This window comes from Heloderma suspectum, chromosome 10, assembly GCF_057233095.1.
Source record: "Heloderma suspectum isolate Gila_16-S chromosome 10, 16-S_ref, whole genome shotgun sequence".
Classification (NCBI taxonomy): domain Eukaryota; kingdom Metazoa; phylum Chordata; class Lepidosauria; order Squamata; family Helodermatidae; genus Heloderma; species Heloderma suspectum.
The window spans coordinates 11,389,229-11,409,866 of NC_139467.1; the positions used below are offsets into that span (position 1 = coordinate 11,389,229).

General features: G+C 51.6%; 1 protein-coding gene across 4 annotated transcripts in view; it reads left to right on the forward strand.

The window, feature by feature from the left end:
- Nucleotides 1–311: 311 nt before the first annotated feature.
- The window catches only part of CIC (capicua transcriptional repressor), a 38,861-nt gene continuing 18,534 nt past the window's right edge, over nucleotides 312–20,638 (forward strand). For 2 of the 4 annotated variants that reach the window (XM_084815102.1, XM_084815105.1), the window contains exons 1-3: nucleotides 436–1,698; nucleotides 4,817–7,414; nucleotides 20,379–20,528. In XM_084815102.1, coding sequence (XP_084671228.1) covers nucleotides 4,849–7,414; nucleotides 20,379–20,528 — 2,716 coding nt within the window. In that variant the 5' untranslated portion in view covers nucleotides 436–1,698; nucleotides 4,817–4,848. The other 2 variants (XM_084815103.1, XM_084815104.1) reach the window with 2 other exon arrangements.

The following is a 20,638-nucleotide window of genomic DNA, read 5'->3' on the forward strand; positions in this document are numbered from 1 at the left end:
GTTGATGCCGGTGCGAAAGGAGCTGCGCTGCGCTTTCTTGCGATTTGGGAGCGGAGGGCGGCGGCGGGCTGCATGCACACGTGCGCGCGAGAGAAGTCCTAGGAACAGCCCCATCCCCGGGTTCCCAAATACACAACTCCCGACTTCTCGCCCGTTCCTGTCCGGCCAAAGGCGCCTTCTGATTGGCTCCGAACTCTGGCAGCAGCGGCCAATGCGAGCTCACCATGGTGACCTCATTCCTCGGCCGCCCCAGGCATGGATTGGCTGTTGCCGGCCCCGCCTCTCCAGCCCCACGTGGGGAAGGGGATCCCGGTCCGGACGCTGATTGGCCGCGGCGCTGTCGGCGGCGGCTCCGCTGTTGCTGAGGGGAAGCGCGAGGGGCCCGGCCGGGGCGCGAGGAGGCCAGGAGCGGACCACGGGTGAGTTAATGATTATGCTAATGACATGCAAATTACATTCAAACGGACCTTCCGCCGTGGGGACGTGGGATGGGAACGAAGTCCACCCCCTCCTCGCCTCAGGAGTTGTACTTTGCAGCCCTTTGCGGGGGGAGGGGATGGACTAGAAGTAAGTAGCGGAGCTTGATGGGAGTTGTAGTCTTTCCCGGGGAACTCCCCAGGATATCCTAGGGGGCGGGTCGCTTCTGCGGACTACAAACCCCATGAGGCAGTGCGCTGAGTATTTTCCTGTTTGGACGCTCCGTTGCCCCAAAGCATGATGGGTACCCTAGTCCTTTATCGTCGCCTTCCTCTGCTTTTCCTATGGCGAGCGCTAGTCCTGAAGACTATCGCTCGCTTGAGGTATCCGGCATCCCTACCGCCCTGAAAAACCGTGCGCGGTGCATCCTGGGGGCTGTGGTTCTTTTCATGAGAACTTCCTGGTTTTTTCCATAACGCTCTCTAGAGTCATGACTACGACAGCCATCAGGCCTTGCGCGCCCAACATTTTGAAGCCGCTAAGGCAGTGCCCACAAAGCAGGCTGGGAATTGGTGTTGTTCCCTTGCATGGTTTGGCCGTCTGCAGGATGGAGAATAGTAACAAGAACTACAAGTCTCGTGAAGTATTGGTCCCCATTCCTGTCTCCGCCCTTTTTTCGCGGGGCGTCATGGGAATTAAAGTTTTCCTGTGAGGGTTAAACGGATTAATAAACTGGTGGCGAGAGTCTTTGAGGACTACATATCCCATGAGGCTCAGAGTAGCCTCGCTGTTCCTGATCGTCCCTTGCCAGGTAAACAAGTCTGTGTTCTTACTCCACCTCTTCGCCCCTATTGGTTACTGTATGTTGAGCTTTTCCCACTTCTTCCCTAATACGTCTTTTTACAGGCTACTGTACGTGCTCCTCTCAAGGGAGGAGCAGGAATTCTTTCACTAGACTCGCCGCCCTGCTTGAGTGCTGATAGGTGAAGCTTAGTGCCTGTCTTGGGAGGTGGGGCATGTGCAACCTCTGGTGTCGAGCTATTGGCTGTTGTGAAAATCTGTCACAGAGTTGTGAGTGCTGATAGGGCAACGGTTCCAGCTGGTCCAGATTCATTCACCATTTTGTCTGTTGGAGTAAAAGGGGCTCGGAGGGGCCGAGTGGGGCTCGGGCTGGACCATCGAGGACAAGGTTGGGGGGGGGGAGAGCTGGACTGTACCAAGGTTCCCTGGATAAAGATTTCCGGCATCACTAAACTCCCTGGAAAGAGGGAGGTCATTCAGGTAAGGGGGATGGGAGGTACCAACTCTAGTGCCCCCCCCCCCGAGGGGGGAAGAGGAGAATCCACGGAGGGTAGCATCTTCACCATATCCTTTAAAAGAAAAAGGAGGAAGAAGTGGGGTGCATCAACTTTACTCCCCCGCTAATAATGTTCCAGGAGGTACCAACTCTACTATCACAAAATGGGGACCCTGGGAGTTGCAAAACAGGAGGTAGCAGCACCTCTCCTGCCTACTTTTTATTGGCCACAACTTTTAGCGGTCCCCCCCCACAAAGAGTGTGGTGCCCCCTTTTTGCTGCTTCTGAAAAGGGGATCAAGGAGAGATACCAACTTTTTCCCACCTCCCCTTCCATAGGAATGGAGCGGGTCAGGGAGAGAGAGAACATATCTATTACAGGATGGCTTTGAACAGGCAGGATTCCAGGCTGAGACCCAATACCAGTTATTATAGGATAGAGGGATTGGCAGGCAGGCCTGGCCAGTGTGCGCGCGTGGCGGGACAGGAGGGGGGAGCCGAGCTGGTGAGTATAGGAGTTGCATAATATGGGAAGGTCTTTGAGAACTGTGGGGGGTGGGAGGATGGAAGAGATCGGTGGGAGCAGAGGAACGTATTGCAGCTACTGAAGGCACTTGGGGTGAGCAAGGTCATTTGATGAAACTGAATGTGTGTGGCAGGTCTTCCTTTTGAAGATAAGGTCATGGGCCAGAGTGGTTACCATCATGTTGACTTGGGGGGCGCGGGGTGGGGGAAGAAAGGATGACACATCTGTGTGTGGGGGAGCAGGGGTAAGACAGTGACTGGAAAAAATACTCCTTCCAAACATTTCCTACCGGGTGTGTGTGTGTATTGTGCTGGGAGATAGGGTGAAGAATGTGGTGAGAAGGGAAGGGCCCAGTCTCACCAAGTAGCTCATGAATCTGTTCTGGATGCCAAGGTTCACCCCAAGAATATGTTGACTGAAGGATAAAGAAAATGCCTCTAAGTATATGCAGAGTGCCATTCCTTCACACTCAGTAACTGACTATTCCCATCTTTGGGGGAAGGACTTCGAAGGGCAATTCATTTTAGATACGAAGCACAGGGATCTAGGGAATGGTGGTAGATGTTGAAAATGTTTAGAGGGTTTTAGAAAAAGCGGGGGCTAGCTGTGGAGTGTTTGCAATAACCTCTGTTGAGAAAGTTCATGTTTGGAAGCTGGGCAGGGAATTCAGTGTGTGATAGCATTAGGGAGGTTGTAGAGCCAATCCTTGAGACCGTTCAGCCATGGTCTGTTTTTCCAGGAAGCATCTTGTCCCTCCCTTTTTGGTGGGGGGGGGGAGAGGAGGGGATTTGGCCTCAGTCCCTACTTGACTAAGTTAGCGGATGGGTTACAACCATTTCAACATTCCTTTGCACCCTCCTCCCACCTTGAGGCAGCAAGTGAAAGTCCGAACTAGGGAGGATTCCTTGGGAGGCCTCCCAGCAATCATCTGTTCCTCTTCCTTTCCCTGCATTCAAGAGGCGGGGTGGAGGGAGAGAGGAGGTAACTTTCCACCAAATGCTGCCTTAGGTTAACTGTACAGAATATAAGATGCCCTTAGTTATGCCAGAGAGGGAGAAGGTAGGCTGTACCCCATACCAAGAGATCACATCATAAAAGTCTTGAGAAGATGCGTTGATTTCATTGAACAAGTGTGGATATGCCTTTTACTAGGCCACCTAATGCTGAGATAGGCAATTGTCTGCCTTCCCCTCCGGCCTTTGGCATAACACCCACTATCGGGGATATCTGCCCCTGACTAATAAGGGTAAGGGGCCTGTCACCACCCCTGCATGTTAACGCTAACCACAGTTCTGATGTTAAAAATGCTAGAGGTACAGCCATTGAGTTGTACAAATCTCTTCTCTCTAGAGTTGTTTTCTTTGGATCGCCATCTGAAGAAGAGTTAAGTGTAACCTGCATCAGTATTTAGGGCAGCCTTCCCCAACTTGGTGCCCTCCAGATGTGTCAGACTGCAACTCCCAGCATTCCCAGCCATGCTTATTCCTAGATTCAGTTAAAAGGGACCTCTTTGCTTGTTCTAGCATGGCTGACCTTCCTTATGGGGGATGTACACTCAAAGAACGTTTCCCTTCCCACACTGTAAACCCCTTCCCCAGTGCACAGAGATTCCTACCTGTGCCATAGGCACATAGGAAGCTGCCTTATACAAAGTCTGACCCTTGGTCTATCTGGCTCAAAATTGTCGACACTGACTGGCACCAATAGCTCTCCAGGGTTTCAGGCATGAACTTTTCCAGTCCTGCCTGGAGGTGCCAGGGATCGAACCTAGGACCTTCTGCATGCAAAGCAGGGGCTCTACCACTGAGCCACGCCCCCTTTGTGTGTGTGTGTGTGTGTGTGTGTGTGTGTGTCCACACATACCCTCTTAAGTGTGTGCACTTCTAACTTCTGAATACTGCCAAGCAGGAATTCTGATTACATGGGGTTAAAGAGCCCAAAACTAGGAGATGGGGTGAGAATAATGGGGATGGGTGGCAGGGTGGGGAAAGCGAATGGAGTTCAGTGGCTTTTGGCCTCTTATGAGTGAGAAATGGCAAGGGGGGATTGTGCTCATTGGAAGGACAGATACTGAAGCTGAAGCTCAAATATTTGGCCACCTACAACGCGAAGAGAAAACTCCCTGGAAAAGACCCTGATGCTGGGAAAGATTGAAGGCCAAAGGAGAAGGGGACGGCAGAGGATGAGGTGGCTAGATAGCATCACCGATGCAATGAATATGAACTTGAGCATACTCCGGGAGACAGCAGAGGACAGGAAGGCCTGGTGTGCTATGGTCCATGGGGTCACGAAGAGTCGGACACGACTGAATGACTGAACAACAACAATTTTGGGAGTTGGATCAGTGGGAGCAAAGGACTTTATTATAATTATTAATTAGAAATATGTGATACCCCACCCTTCAGTTTAAAGCAAAAGAGGTTGAGGGGTTTAAAATAATGTGCAGAGCGGGAATCGGTTAGGTAATGCAGCAATGGCAGAGCAGGATGGGGGTTCAGAGCTCAGGATTGCTGGATCCTTGATATTATTAGCCCAGGCCTGTCCCTGTAACCTTCTTCTCTGTCATTCTCTCCTTAGCTCCCTAAGTCTACACCCAGCCTGGGGGGAAGATGAAACAGGCAAGGAAGGCTGCCAGTGCCTCCTCCTCTTCCTCCTCCTCGTCTTCAAGTAGCAGCAGCAGCCGTTCCCCACCCTCCACCCGGGCCAAAGCTCAGAAACACAAGACAGCAATTGAGGAGGGGCCCAGACCCAAAGAGGGAGCAAGGGAGGAGGCCGCTGATCAATCCCAAGCCTTTGTGGGCACCCGGCGCATGCAAGTGCAGATGGACCCCAGCCTGCGGGGACTGGCGGGAGCTCGTGAGGACTCCTACAAACTGCCCGAGGGCGAGGGGGACCAGGGGGCTGAGGCCTGTGGGGTAGAAGCCTCGCTGAACCGCAAGACAGCCACTTTTAAATCACGAGCACCATGCAAGAAGTACCCTGGTGGTGAAGAGTCAAACAGTAGTGAGGGCCCGGTGGCAGCCCCCGAGGATGAGCCCCGGCGCTGTCCCTCTTCTAGCACTGACACAGCCAGCGAGCACTCTGCTGATGAGAATGACAAGGGGGTGGGGGATATGTGGGGGATGCCCCCGAGCGAATATGATCTGCGGCAGCTGCGCTTGCAGCGGGTGCTGGCGCAACGTGAAGGACTCTTTCAGCCAGCCGTAGTGAAGCAGATCCGCCGAGGGCAGGGCTTGGAGGTGCAGTTTGTTGGGGACCGTGTCACGGCGTACTACGAAGGGGCACTGGGCTCTGGTGTGGTGGATGTGGTCCTGGATGCCACACCTCCAACAGGCGCCTTGACTGTGGGCACACCTGTCTGCGCTTGTGTGGACCCCGAGGAAACGGCTTATCGGGAAGGCACTGTGGCAGAGGTGAGCGCCAAGCCAGCTTCCTACAAAGTGCGGTTTGCCCGCCCTGTGGTCCTCCCTGGCACTGCTGCTCGGAAAGACTCTGCCTGGGTGCCACGCTCTGCCCTGCGCTTGCTGCGCCCACCCTGGAGCTGTGAAGCTCCTCCTGAAGACAACAAGCCACCTGAAAAGCCGCCGCCTTTGCCGGAACGGGAGGAGGTTGTTTTGGCCCTCCCGTGCCCGGATCCAAAGCAACCGGAAGATGCTGAGGTCTCCAAGATCAGTGCTGGTGTGCGGGGAGAGGAGAAATCCGTGGTGGTGCCCCCCCAGATCCTCTCACCACCCAAGTCTCCAGCTTTCCCCCGTCTTCCTGAGCAGCCCTCCCCTCTGCTGAGCCCGGAAGCGAGCGGGAGCCGCAGCAGTAGCGTCATGTCAGTGGACAAATGCAGCACGCCAGGCTCCTCCCGCTCCCGCACGCCCCTGACGGCTGCCCAGCAGAAGTACAAGAAGGGGGACGTGGTGTGCACCCCCAACGGCATCCGCAAGAAGTTTAATGGGAAGCAGTGGCGGAGGCTCTGCTCCCGAGAGGGCTGCATGAAGGAGTCTCAGCGGCGGGGCTATTGCTCGCGCCACCTCTCTATGCGCACCAAGGAGATGGAAAGCCTCTCAGAGGGCCGGGCCAGTGGGCTGCGGGAAGGCAGTGCTGAGTTTGACTGGGACGAGACCTCGCGGGACAGCGAGGCCAGCAGTGCACGCGGGGATTCCCGGCCCCGCCTGGTGGCCCCCGCCGACTTGTCGCGCTTCGAGTTTGACGAGTGTGAAGCAGCCGTCATGTTAGTGTCCCTGGGCAGCTCTCGCTCTGGCACCCCCTCCTTCTCTCCTGTCTCCAACCAGTCGCCCTTCTCGCCTGCGCCTTCCCCCTCGCCGTCCCCCCTCTTTGGCTTCCGTCCAGCCAACTTCAGCCCCATCAACGCCTCGCCTGTAATCCAGCGGGCTGCCGCAGCCCGCAGCCGCCACGTCAGCGCCAGCACCCCCAAGGGAGCGGTGGGTGCCGTGCTGAGCCCCGAGATGTTGCATCACGCTGCCCCCCGGGAGCGCCATCACTCTGGCATCACCTTCCAGACTAACCTCACCTTCACGGTGCCAATGAGCCCCAGCAAAAGGAAAGCTGACTCCCACCACAGTGGCACAGGCTCAGCAGCTGACTTCCACAAGAACGACAGCCTCGACTCTGGAGTCGACTCCGTCTCGCACACACCGACCCCCTCCGCGCCTGCCGGCTTCCGGGCTGTGTCACCCGCGGGAGCCGGGCCCTTTTCCTCGCGCTCCCAGCAGGCCTCTCCGCTCCTGCTGGTGCCCCCGCCAGCCGGGCTGACCTCTGATCCCAGCCCCACCGTGCGCCGGGTGCCCGCTGTGCAGAGGGACTCTCCTGTCATCGTGCGCAACCCAGATGTGCCGCTGCCCTCCAGATTCACTGAGAAACCACTGGAGGGGCGGGTGGGCAGCCCGAGGGTGGGGAAGGCCGGCTCCAAGGAACACCCCTCGTCTGGCAAAGGTCAGCTGCAGGTGCCAGTACCCATTAACGTGGGCCGGACTCCGCCTTCCAGCCAGTCCAGCGTGGTCTCTGCCCCTGAGCAGGCCCCACCCATGTTCAGCGTCTCCTCTCCCTTTCAGCCAGTCGCCTTTCACCCCTCTCCAGCAGCCCTCCTGCCTGTCATCGTCCCGGGCGAGTACACCAGCCACCCTGCTCCCAAGAAGGAGATTATCATGGGAAGGCCTGGCACAGGTAAGAGGAGTTGCCTATATTTGTCGTTATAGCACATTATGACCGATCTGTGTGTGTTTATTTCATTCATCTCCCCAGACTGAATAAACATAATATTAAAACAAAAATGGCTACAGCACAAGCATGTGTGCTTCTTTCCTGGAATTAGTTGTGATGGAAGTATGTGCTCTGTTTTCAGTCCTCTGAGCGGTTCTGACTTTCTAATAACAGCTTTCTTCTCGGACTGAGTTGTGTTGAGAGAGGCTGAGTCTGTGTTTTGTGCAGCCTCATATTTAAGCGCTAGACTGGTAGCGATAGGTGACCAGGAATCGCATGCAGGCGAGTGAATGGGCTCGTGGAGGTAGGATGGAATGCTCTGTCCCTTGTCTGCGCCCAGCATAGAAACCAAACGGGCGGCTAGGGTGCGGGAGGAGTCCCCTCCTCCGCGTCCAGTGTAGTCTTTGTCCCTCCTCTGCCAACCCTGAGCAGGCTAGTAACCTATGTTGCAGGCTAGTAACTTTTGGGGGCTTATTTACAAGGCTAGTATAGTGGTCTTGCTTACTCTATGGCTAGTGGTTAAAAGACTTTGGTTCAGATCTGGGAGACCTGACTTTAAACAGATGCTCTGTGATGCCTTGGGCAAATCCTGGTGCCTCTGTTTTATTCCTTTTGTAAAATGGTAACGATAGTGGCCTGCTCCACAGGGTTGTTGTGAAGGCAAGCACATTCAAGACGGTAAAGGGCTTTGTAAATTGAAAGTGCTGTATCAATTATAGGTAGAAATAGGGATTTCTCTCAAAAGCCACAGAAGTATGGGATATATGCTGTTGCTGCACCCAGCAGGGAGTTACAATGCTGGCGCCATTCATTTGGGGATAGTGGTTTTCCTCCCAGTCCTGTGTAATCAGCCTGGGAGAAGGAACAGCATGTACAGGTGAGGATGTGATGTCTATATGCTAAAGAAGGGAGGGTAAAGGGTTTGTTTATGCTCCATTGTAGCCCAGATTACACTTAAGGCAGGTAACACTGTTCTCTTGAGAGCCTTGCTGGATCAGACCAAAGGTCCCTCTAGTCCAGCATCCTGTTTCCTAAAGTGGCATGCCAGATGCTTCCTGGATGCTTCCCTGCTGTCCCCTCTACCTGCTGGAGGTTCCATCTAGCTATTGTGGCTAATAGCTGCTGATAGACCTCTTCACTGTGAATTTGTCCCTTGCATTCGCGTAACCCAACCACAAAGTTTTCCCTGCTGATTTCAGTGGGAGAAATTTAAGTACATGCTTAAATCTCCCATTGAAATCAAGCTTGACCTGGCTGGATCATGCCCAAGGTCTTTAATAATCCTTTTTGATAGATTATAGAATACAATCTGAGGCTGGGAGAGAGAAAGAGAGAGTAAAGCACCCATGAGGCTGGGAGAGAGAAAGAGAGAGTAAAGCACCCAAGGCCACCTCGTTTTCCTAGGCCTGAGTTGGGATTTCAAGTTCACCCTCCTGGGTCATGATTGATAACAGGACCAGTCAGATTCTCTCTGCCTGCCCCTGTTGAAAATGGAGGAATGCAAAGCTTTCATATTCTAATTCCAGTACCTGGGAAGTGGGGAATCTTGTATTCTGTTTTTATCCTATGGGTTTCTTATGTTCAGCTACTTGCTTCTAAAGTCACTCTTGGATGGCAGCGTATGATCCTCTGAGCAGAATGTAGCCCTCCAGTCAAGTATTGCGGGCTGCCTGGTGCCCACATAACTATTGTTTGCAGTCCCAAGAAGGCAATGAAGCTAGGAGAATTATCCAAGCATCCGGTGCATGTTCAATTCCAGTCTAGAATCACAAGTTCATTTGAAAAATGCATAAATAAACGTATTCACTGTCATGGAAATGAGCCTTGAATCTGTAGAACATCTGTATGCTTTCCTGTCTGAATCTGCATAGCCTGAAGCAGTAGGTTGTGTGGCTACATTAAAGCACCAAGAAGGTTTCAATGTAGGATGGGACCAAAATCCATTTGCTCAAGCACAGGTTTTGGTCAGTTTGAGCTTGAGATATCCTTTTAAAAATCTGGTTAGGTGATTCCAGGAGCCACACAATTAAAGATTACTTGCTGGGTGCACAATAGGGACATACTAAAGCTTGTAAATAACAATTTGCCTATGGAATTGTCTCCAGGCAAGGAAGCATATGTAAACTGGAAGGGAGTTGGCTCTTTTTTTTTTCTTTCTTTCAGGCCGCTACTGACTAGCTGAGGTATATGTTGGGAGTTGCGTTAGTAACTTCTGTTATCTTGTTTTCATGGCTGTTCTGTTGTGTCCAGTACAGTTATGCTGGGTCACTACTGCTTCACATAGATATTCGGAAATATTGGCATATTTTGATTGTGATCTCATTGCACAGTGAAAAGCTTCAGATGTTGTATGTTAGTGTGCAGAGTGGATGTGTATGTGAATCGGGGGTGGCTGGTTTGGAGAGACCAGTACTGCAACCTTCCTTCAGTTTCCCTCATGGTAGCAGGTCATGGCCCTCCAGCCCCTTGCTGTGAAAAATCTGGGTTGAAGCATCTGCTGCAAAGCCATGCCCGAGAGATCAATTCAGATGTTACTTATCAGACATTGCGGTCATTCCCACGCCTCCACATGCGGGCAAGTGCATGACATGGTGGCACATGGGTTCCAGTTTCGTAATACGCTGACTTGAGCATGCAGATACGGGAATGACCCCGGTGTCTGGAAAAGGCATAACAATTGAATCTTCCATCAACGTAACTGCAGGTACCCATGTGAACAAGCGGCTGTACACCAGCCTACATACCTCCTTGGCATGTGTCTTTTTGTGTCAGTGTACATATGTTGCTGCATCTGAATGCAAGCCAGCTGGAGCATATGAGATTGTGTAAGTGAGTAGGGTAAAGAGGAAGAGACCTAGAAGACCTGGCTGAGTGTAATTTCCTTGTACTCCCTATCCCAGTGAATGTTCTCACAGACCTTTCTGGTGGCCATTGCCACTAAAATCATAATGTGGGGTTCTAGTTCCACACCATTGGGTGTTCCTGAGCAACTCCTCTGCACCTGCCGTGGAACTTGCTGGGGTAGATATGTCTGTGCTTGGCTTTTGCCTAGTTTCTGCACCCTTGGGCACTCTGACTCAGTCTTTGCACTTGAAGATCACTTTCTGGCAACTTATTTAGACATTGGTGTTGAACAGGTTGTAGAGCACTGTGTCCAAGGATATACACATTTGTCCTTGCTCATGTCCCTGCACACCCTGTTCTGGGGAGCTAGGATGTGTGTAGGGAGGGGGATGGTTGGGGCAAAGGAGAAGATCTAAATGTGTAAGGCTTGAACGTCTCCCATTCCCAAGGCTGTGGCTCCCTGCAGCATCACAAATGCAGTTTGCCGTCTCTTGGCAACTGGTAACCAAGACTACCGTTTCCTTGCTGCTTGTTTGGAGCCCCGTCTCTATTTTTATCACCAATGGGAGGGTCTAGATCCAGATTTTGGGGGTGGGGGGAGGGTTGCACATTGGTGCATATGCCTAGGGGCTCGGTATGTGTTTGGTTTGGAGGGTGCTGCAGCAGTGCCAATTCCTGCACTCCCATACTTAACCCAGATCCACTTGCTGTGTGCTTCATCTTACTGTGAGCATGTGCATATCCTTTGCATGTGTACATGTGTTCCACAAGTTGTGGTGCAACTCAAGCAAGCCTTAGGTACAGTCCCATGCACGGTCTGAACGTGCTAATGTCATGCTAGCAAGCTGATCTTCCATGACTTATGCTTTAAAAAGTTACACCATTGCACTGAAAGCGAGCAAGCGTGCCATACTTCTGTGTGAGGCTGAAACAACAGATAGTCTTGTGAAACCTTTAAAAACTAACAAATTTATTATGGCATAACCTTTTTGTTGATGTTTATGTGGATACCAGTCATTTTGTTTTTGTTGCAACAGGCTAACATGGCTAGCCATCTGGAAGTTGTTACAGTGTGAGGCTGGGAGACTTTCCTCATTTAAAGTGCCAGCCTGGGTCCACCAGGGTTTGCCATGGTAGACATGTAAAGCATGACAGGGAGGCGTATGTGCTCAGACATGCACTAGACATGCACCAGCGAGCCATAGTTCAGTTGCAGCTCTGTCGCCTGTTATGGGAGGGTCAGTAGCTCAGCAGCAGAGCACACGCTTTGCATACAGAAGATCCCAGATCCAATCCATGCTGTCTCCATTTAAACAAATCAGGTGGAAGACGATAGGAAAGAACTCTGCCTGAGACCCTTGATAACTGCTTCCAGTCTGAGAAGGAGACAATACTGGGCTACATAGAGAAATAGTCTGACCTGGTATAAAGCAATGTCCTTATAGCCACCTTAGACCCCTGAGTGTTTCAGGACATGTCTCCTTTTCATCTTTTATTGCATCAAAGAGTAGTGGAACACCAAAGCATTGGGATGTTGTATAAAGTGTACCACCTCTTCTAGCATGCAGCACCACACCGTTCTGTCACTGAATGTTAACTGGATGTTGGCTACTCCCTGGGAAATACTGGATAATACAGGGAATGAACATGCTTGAATAGCATAATGCACACTGGTAGGTCACTTGAATTACACAGTGCACACTGGATGCTAAATTCCCATGCAGTGGCCATGGTGAACACAGAGCCTGCTGCTATGTTGAAATCCAGAAAGGGACAGATGGGAGCAGCATAAGCAGTTGCCCTCTTTGCAGCTTTGTGTGTGTGTGTGTGTGCGCATGCGCGCGCGCATAAGAGGACTCTGCTGCTTCTCCTACAGTAATTGATGTCATGTTTGTATTAATATGTTACTTACCTTTAATGAATCCTTAACTGACTTGTAACTCTGGGCTGTGGTCACTTGAGGTGGTCTACCAGTGTCTGGTCTGTTCCACTTTAGTTTACAGGGTGAGGAGGGGCTCACATTGTTAAATACTCCTTTATACAGTCATCACCATCATCACTGTAAATTTGTTCCAACTAATATGTCAGGAAGAAGGATTCTTGCTCCACTTTCTCCCTGATGCCTAGTTTTCTATGTAGATCTTTTTCTTTTTGCATGGAGCATTCAGTCATGTGAACCCTCACCTTTATGCTGAAGTGAGTTAGCTCAGTTATAGGTTGGCCACCTTAGGAGACTACTGTGCCGCAGTGAGGGCAGAACAGGAATTAAGTGAGGAGGAGCTCAGGCTCCTTTTAAAGAGAACATATCCCTGCTATTGAGCTTTATGAGGATGTTACTAGAGTAAGCCCCTGCTGCTAATCTTTCCAGGATCTCCATGCCCTCCATAAAGAGGAAGGCTTCATTTCTAGGAAACAATCTGTGACAATGAATTTGTGTCTGGTGTGAGGGAGGGACCAAGTGAATATATTTCTGTATGTAGTGTGTGTGAACAGCATAGAAGCAAGATACACTTCTGTTGTGTGTATCCATGTGAATGAAACTCAGAAGGGCTTGGTGCTCTGGAATAGCTCATTATGCTGCCCTGAGCTCCTTGGAAGTAGGATGGGTTATGTAAATAATATGACTGATATTGAAATAATGACTGAGGACATTGCAGCTGATCACTTTTGTGTCGCCCACATTTTGAAATGTGAAGTGAGACATACAGCAAGTGGTTTTTTGGGGAGGTCACCACTTGGTTGTGATACTTCCATGCAACCAGTCTTCACTTGGTGGCCTTTCCACCTCAGCTGCTCATCTGAATCCACTGTAATGTCTATTAGCCCTAGCCAGTGTCAGCTAGGCTATGTGCTTTCCCCCAGCTCTGGCTGGTTCGTGCCATTTCGCTCACTCCACTTGTTCACTTTATTCTAACCTCAGATAGTCAGGGAGCATTCCTCAGTGCAACCCATAGGATGCAATCCCAGTCCGAGACCCTGCTTTCCGTTGAGACAGACAGGATGGTGTAATTGGCTGTCCCATCATTTAAACCACTTGTGAAGTGCACATCTTATAGTAAAATAAAACTCTTACTTCTCTTATTCTCTGGGAGAGACGTATCTGGGGTTTGAATATGTTATGAATGTGTCTGCTGTGTTTTCTTCCATGTGTACCTCTTGTTCTGTGAATTTCCTGCTTTTGGAAAGGAAGGGATTTGTTGTGTTTCTTCCTAATTTCTCTCTTCTCCTTTACTCTCAGTGGGCATCAGTGTGTGTTATGGTGGTGGGGTCATAGGAATGGTGAATTCTGAATGAATGTATATAGTGTGTGTTGCCATACTCTGCAGTGTGTGCAGATAAGTTATACTGCAGGCTTCCGTGTTGTGTCTGAGTGGCTATGTGTGTGTGGCTGTGTTGAGAGAAACTTGGGAAAGGTTAGGTTGGTACGAGTTACCTGCATGTGAGCAGATGTACATTGTGGTGTATGGGAGTTGAGTATAGGCGGTACTTTTTATATGTAATAGTTGTATTCCCCCACCCACAATGTCATGGTCAGTCTCATCTCACCCCGCCCTTGGCGTGGTGCAGTGCGTGCTGGGAGTGGCGTGTTTGTGTCCTTCCCCCCCCCCCAGCCATTCTCTCAACAATGGGATCTTCGCCCAGGCCTGGCCTTGTGCCCAGATTTAGAGTGCGTGTGTGTATGTGTGGGGGTGTTCCTGTGTGTCTCCTCACTTCACCTCATAGCCTATTGGCTGTCTGCTGAGGGAAGGAGGCTGGTTACATCCCACCCACCCCCAGCTGTGAGCAGAGGCAGCATTGAGTCAGTCTTGCGGGGGAAGGGGCTGTAGTACTAAGAGAGCCTGAGTCATAGGGAGCCAAGTGGAGGCCACTCTTTGGAAGAGGAGGCATGGGGATGCTGTATAGTGTACAACTCTGTTCACTGTCTCTCTCCCCATGCGCACACACTTCTCTTTCCCGCCACCCTGCCCCAGGGAGGATAGATTATCCCAGGAATGCATCTGTGCTGCAAACTCTTAATCCCTAGCCTGGCTGGGCTGCCTGCCAGCAGAAGCAGCTTCACTGTGTGTGTGTATGTGTGTGTATGTACATACGAGAGAGAGAGAGAGAGAGAGAGAGAGAGAGAGAGAAGTAGGAGTGACTTTAATTCAATGGTATGTATGTATGTGAGCACATGGTCATGTACCCATCTCAACATGTCTCCATCAGGTTGCACGCTCAGTTGGGCTTGCATATCCATGCCCAAACCAGGTGTAACAGAAGGATGCTGCTAATTCACATGTAGGGCTATGCATGTGTACAACTAGCTGGGCATGCAACTTAGCAAGTATGTACATGGATGTCTGCACCTTCTTGTGCTAACTTATTTGATGTGGTGCCCGGCAACAGGTGGGTAGAGTATGTGGGCATAAACGTGTGCAACCCCAGTCAGGATTCAGAAGTTGTTACTATGTGGGCACAAAGCGGGAGGGAAAGAATGTACAGGTGTTTGTGTCAAGGCATAAGCTGAGTGGGGAAGGGTTGGGGCAACAAGTTTCATGCTGTGCATTGCAGCAAGTGAGCCTGAAACTCTTGTCCCAAACCTTTCTTCTCTTTCATTGCTCCCCTGGGTCTTCTTGCACCCTCCACTCCACTCCACTCCACTCCACTCAGTACCTTCAGCTGTGCTTTCCTAGTATTTGACTACATACTCCCCCCATTTGTCTCCTCTTTTTCTTATCTTGGCCTGTCTAGCTGTCTTCACTCATTTTTTATTTTTGCTTTGCGCACAATCCTGTTTTGCCTTTTGCCCTTTTATTACCCCTCCTTGTTTGTCCCTCCGTATTTTCCCCTCAGGCTTTCTCTCCCCGCCCTACTGTCATGCCTCCCCCTTCTTTGCCCTTTCACGCTTCTTCTTGCCCCTTTCCCACCTCCACTCGCTTCCCTGCCCATGCCTCCTTTTCCTTACCCATATTTGCCCCTTCCATGCCCCACCCCCGTACAAGGCCTTTTCTTCTCCGCCTTTCCTCTTCATCCTCCCCGCCCCACGCTCTCTTCCTGCTCCCTTCACGCCTTCCTGGTTTCCTTCTGCCCCCCTACATCATCCCTTCCACGCCCCTCCTGCCTCGCGGTGGCCCCCTCATTGCCCTCTTTTCGCCCTCCCGGTCTTTTTCCCCTCGCCTCCTTATCCACCTCCTCCCGCGCCCCGGGCGTGGTCTCTCCCTCTCCCTTGGCTCGGAGGTGGTAGAGTAGAAGGGAGACTGGAGAGTGGGGGGGGGGAGAGGGGGAGAGAGAGAGAAGGCTGGAGTAAACCACAGCCAATGGGAATCCCTTTGGCCCCGCGATCCGTTCTCCCCCGCGCGGCGGGTCTTAAATTTGCATATGACTGACATTCCAGGGCCGGCCAATGGCAGGTCGCGGTGTGTATGACTGGGAGGGGGTTTATTTGCATGTGAATGACCCGGTGTGGCGGCAGCCAATGGCGTGGCGAGGGCTAATTGGGCATGCGTGACGGGACTCTGTGTGAGTGTGTGAGAGAGAGAGAGAGTGTGTGTGTGTGTGAGTGTGAGAGCGAGAGCGAGCGAGAGAGGAGGAGGGAGGGGTGAGCGAGGGAGGGGGTGAGCGAGGCTTGGGCGAGGGGGCCGCCCTTGTTCGTAGCCCGGAGCGGCTGGGAAAGGGAGGAGGAAGAAGAGGAGGAGGAAGGCGGGAGGCAGTGAATGGTGTTTGGTTACAACGTTACAACCGGAGGGGACGGCGCGACAGGCGGAGCAGCAGCAGCAGCCGCCTCAGCAGCGACAACCTTTTCTCCCCCCCTCCTCCGTCAAGAGGCGCCGCGACAAGCAACCGCCCGCCTGTCGCCGACAGCAGCAACAGCCCCGCGAGGAGGAAGGGAAGGGGCGGCGGGCAGCCGGACAACTAGCGACCTCTCTCTCCCCGCCCCCCCCGCCCCCCCCTCGCTTTCCATGCGCGCACACCGTAGTCCTGCCAGGCTCTCGTCGCTGATGGAAGTGGGGACAGGACAGGCGGCATAGGCTGTTCCCCCTTCTACCTACCCACCCTGCTCCCCTCTTTTTAATAGGAGGCCGCTGGACAGTTCTCACACGCTCTCACACACCTACCTCAGGAAGCACGCTTGCCCCCAGCGCTGGCTCCCCCTCCCCAGCACCGCTTGTGCACACCCCTCTCTGCTTGCAACCATCGCTACAGTGGTTTCTGGCAGGATGAGCTAAGCAACTAAATTACGGCACTCCCTTCTCCCTCCCTCCCTCCCTCCCTCTCTCTCTCTCTCTCTCTCTGTCACTCACACACACACATACCCCTACCTCATCTCTCTTCATCCCCCACCCTAACATGTTTTCTAACTTACTCCGCGCTGACTGCCTGGGTGACTCCGAGACATGCTCTGCCTGTAAAGAGGACCAGAACAGGCCATAAGAGAAGAGTGTTGCCCCTGCTGCTGTCGTCGCACGTGGTGGTGGCGGTAGCGAGCCTTCAGACTGTTGACATCCAGCTGGCCTCCTTCCCGCATGGGACCAGCTAAGGCCTCCCCCTGCCCTAGAGGAGTACCGGCTTGCTGACCCACAAGACACCCACACCAGAGCTGCAGACTTCACAGGGCCTGTTAAGAGGCCATCCCCACACCTCCCTCCCATCCCTGGGGGAGGGAGGAGGAGAAGGGGGAGAATGCTGTCCAGGCAGGGCTGCTGAGAGACTGGTTGCCTGTCCTCACGACTTGTCACGCTTCGGGATGTTCTCCACGGAAAGACCCCCGGCAGCACTGCCCCCTCTACCGCACAGAGGGCTAGGCATGTTCGGTCAGTGGATTGTGGGTTGTGAAGCATGATACTAGTAACTCTGAAAAGTCTTACGCGTGCGTATGGAGACATGCAAGGTGCAGTGCCATAGTGTTCTGTATCACACTCTAATTCTTGCTGGAAAGAGGGTGTTTTGGAGGCTGTAGGTGACCAGCAATTGGTTGACTTTTACCCATTTTTGTATTGAGGGTGCCTGCTACTTAATATTTTGCTAACAACCAGAGTTTGAGTTCTGTGGGATGGAAAGTAGAGGGAATGGGATTCTTGGAATATTGACTCAAGTGGGGTCTGCTTGGTTGTCATTTTAGGTTCAGGAAGCCAGTTGGCTGTGGATATGAAATAGGACTCAAGACCAAGCTCCACTCCTTGTCTCAAAACCAGGAATAACGTTGGTTGTAGGGTTTCTGCTTGGGTTTTTTTGCTGGCCCATGGTGCTGTGTTCTTAACAGTAATCTTGTGCATAGAAATGTATCAGGTGAAGTCCGTCTCCCCCCCCCCCCCCGCCCCACGGAGGTGTGTTGAGTGACAGAACAGTTGCTAAATTTCAGCATGCCAGGATGCCTTTAAAGTCACAGTAGCGGAGCCAGTAATAAAGGGGCAGCCCTGACTGAGAGTGCACCTGAACATCTCATTTGGCCAGGAACCCGTCCCTGTGGATCCTATCCACCCCACCCCTTTATTGGCATCCTCTATAGATCAAGAAGTAGCCAGCACAATTGTATTTTTAATTTGTAAATGGTTATGTTTCCTGTGTTTTGCATTCATACTCTATAATGTTGTCATTTTGTTTTATATAGTTGAGAAACTGAGGCTGAAAGATAGTGATGGACTCATAGCCACATAGTTCATCGCAAAAACCCAGGCAGGACTTTTACTCCTGTTCTCTGTGTCCATTTGCATGTTGGATGCTGAAGAGGACATTTTGGTGATCAGAGCAGAACATTGGATGCCAGGACTCCTGAGTCTGGTATTCAGCTTATTGTGTGGCTCCAGACTAGCCCCTTCACAGATGTGACAAAGAAAGTGCAGACGCATGTCTTACAGTTTTTCTTCACTGATGCGTCTTCAATCTCGGAAGCCAAATCTGTAATCTTTGCTTGGGGTTAGTGCTGGGGTGGGGCAGCTGGATTCCAGTTTTGATATTTAAGATTCTTGTTACTTACTGTGCAGATTAGGGGGAGGGTCTTTAATGTTTCTTGCCCTTACTTCTACTGTCCCCCTTCCTTCCCATCCTCCCACTTAAATCCTTCCCCCTCCCGCATAGGGATGTGGTCACCAGCCGGAGGACAGGAAGCCACTGAGCCAGCGCTTCCTGGCAGAGCCCGACCACGATGCACTCAGTGCTTTTAATAATTGAGTTAACTTTACACGCAAGCACAGGAGGGGTGGGGGGATGTGGATGATCCATCAGGGACTGCAAGAAAGGGAAGAGGAATGATGGGAAAGGGACATTATGTCCAGTGGTTTCGAGTGGGAATAGACCTGTCTCCTTCTTTCTGGAAAACAAAGCAACCCCCTTACACATTTTATAATTTTAACCCCCTTCTAAACCAGTATTCAAAGGTGGCTTATGATCCCTCTCCCCAGATTCCGAAAACATGTATTGTAGTTAAACTCCAAATACAATAAAAGACGCAACAACATCCTCTCTTTTGCAAAGAAATGATGATAAATGTAGAAACCTAGGAAGCTGCCTTATAGCAGGTCAGGCTATTTGTCCATCTGGCCCAATATTGTCTGCCCTGACTTGCAGCAACTCTCCAAGGCTTCAGGCAAAGGTATTTCCCATCACCTATTACCTGACCCTTTCAACTGGAGATGCCAGGGATCAAATCTGAGACCTTCTGCATGCAAAACATTTGTGCTGTTACTGAGCTGTGGTCCTGCCCAAAGAAGTTACGAATTGGTTTCCTGGTATATAGTGTTACTGGTGGAGTACGGAGTATGTAAGAAAGCAAGTGTTACAGAGCAATGGCTTCACAAAGATGGGGGATACTGTAAAGTATGTTAGGTTGTACTGTAACTTGGGTCCTGGTTTGGAATCTTAACCATTCAACACCGCTCCCTTCACAGGGCTGATCTGGAAGCTGCTTTGTGTAGTGCTAGTTAGCCTGTATCTTCCAGTTGTGGGTGTTTGTCACCTGTGTTGTGTAGAGACTGTTGCTGGAGCTTTGGGACGAGTGACACAATGGTGTCAGTGCTGCTGAAACTGAGAACTGTGTTACTGCTGGATAAGTCCAACTGAAGGCTGATCTGGGATGCCAAGAGTGCTGTGTGTTGGTTGGCCTTTTTTTGTGCAGACACCACATGATGGCAATCTGTTGTGATGGTGCAAGGCTCTTTTTTCACACTTGTTGCTGTATTAAGCTGTTGAAGGTTGACAAACTAGGTCTGAGAGTGTCTTGAAGCAAGTATTTGGGCTTATCGAGGGCTAGGTGTTGTAGATGAACTGTGGCTTGTCAGTGTCATAGAACTAGGAGGTACAGGTGTTACAATTTGTGTGTTTGTGCCAACTTGTGTGTCTGTCTCATTCCTCTGTACTAGCTTTTTCCTGGACACCCCAAAAAGGAAGTATTGCTTAACCTGATATGGGGGCAGCAGGAAGTGACAGGAGGGAGAGCCTGCATAAGCAGGCCACAACATTTTTTGTTCTAGCAGTGAATGGCTTGCGAGCAGGGTCTGATGCTGTGGGCACCTCTTCCTTGATGAGGAGGCTCTTCCGCCCCTCTTGAAGGGTACAGCGGCAGGCTGCCCCGGGGATAGTGTTTGGCTCTCCTTGCCCTGTGCAGCCTGAACTCCTGAAGATGCTCCCAAGCCCTCTGGCTGGGATGAAGCCAAGCAGCTTGGCTGCCCTAGTAAGCGTGGGAGTCTGAGTGAGCTGGGCCCCTCACCCCCTCCTTCCCCTTCCCCTCCTGCAGCTTTAAAATTCCTTTGCCTGGCTTCCAGCTGGGAAGGGTGGAGGAGGCCAGAGTTGCTTCCTGGCAAATGGAGGAGAAAATCTCCCAGTGCCCCCTCCCCAGGGACTGTAGTGACTATTGATAAGGCATGGCACAGATTGTGACTGTTGGGACTGAGGATTGTAGACAAAAACAGAACGTGTTTCTCAGGAAAAGGATGAGTTTGTTAGAGAGAGGAGTGTGTATGTGAGAGAAACTTAGATTGATTCCCCAGTAATAACATACTGGAGTCCTGACTCCGAGTCTCCCCCACTCCATTGAATCTCACACCCGTTCTATGACCTGCTGGCCTGAGTTGGCTGTTGTAATGCTTTGTGTTTTTTTGCCTCCCTCCAGTGTGGACAAATGTGGAGCCGCGGTCTGTGGCAGTATTCCCATGGCACTCTCTAGTGCCCTTTCTGGCTCCCAGCCAGCCGGATTCCTCAGTGCAGCCCAGTGAAGGCCAACAGCCTGCCAGTCATCCCTCCACATCCAATCAGAACAAAGGTAAGGGGGAGAGGGGGATAAGGGATGTGTGCAGGTTTCCCACCAGACTCTCCTGTTAGAAAACAGGCTGTTGAGCAGGACTCTGGGAATGTGTGTGATTCCTTGCCAGC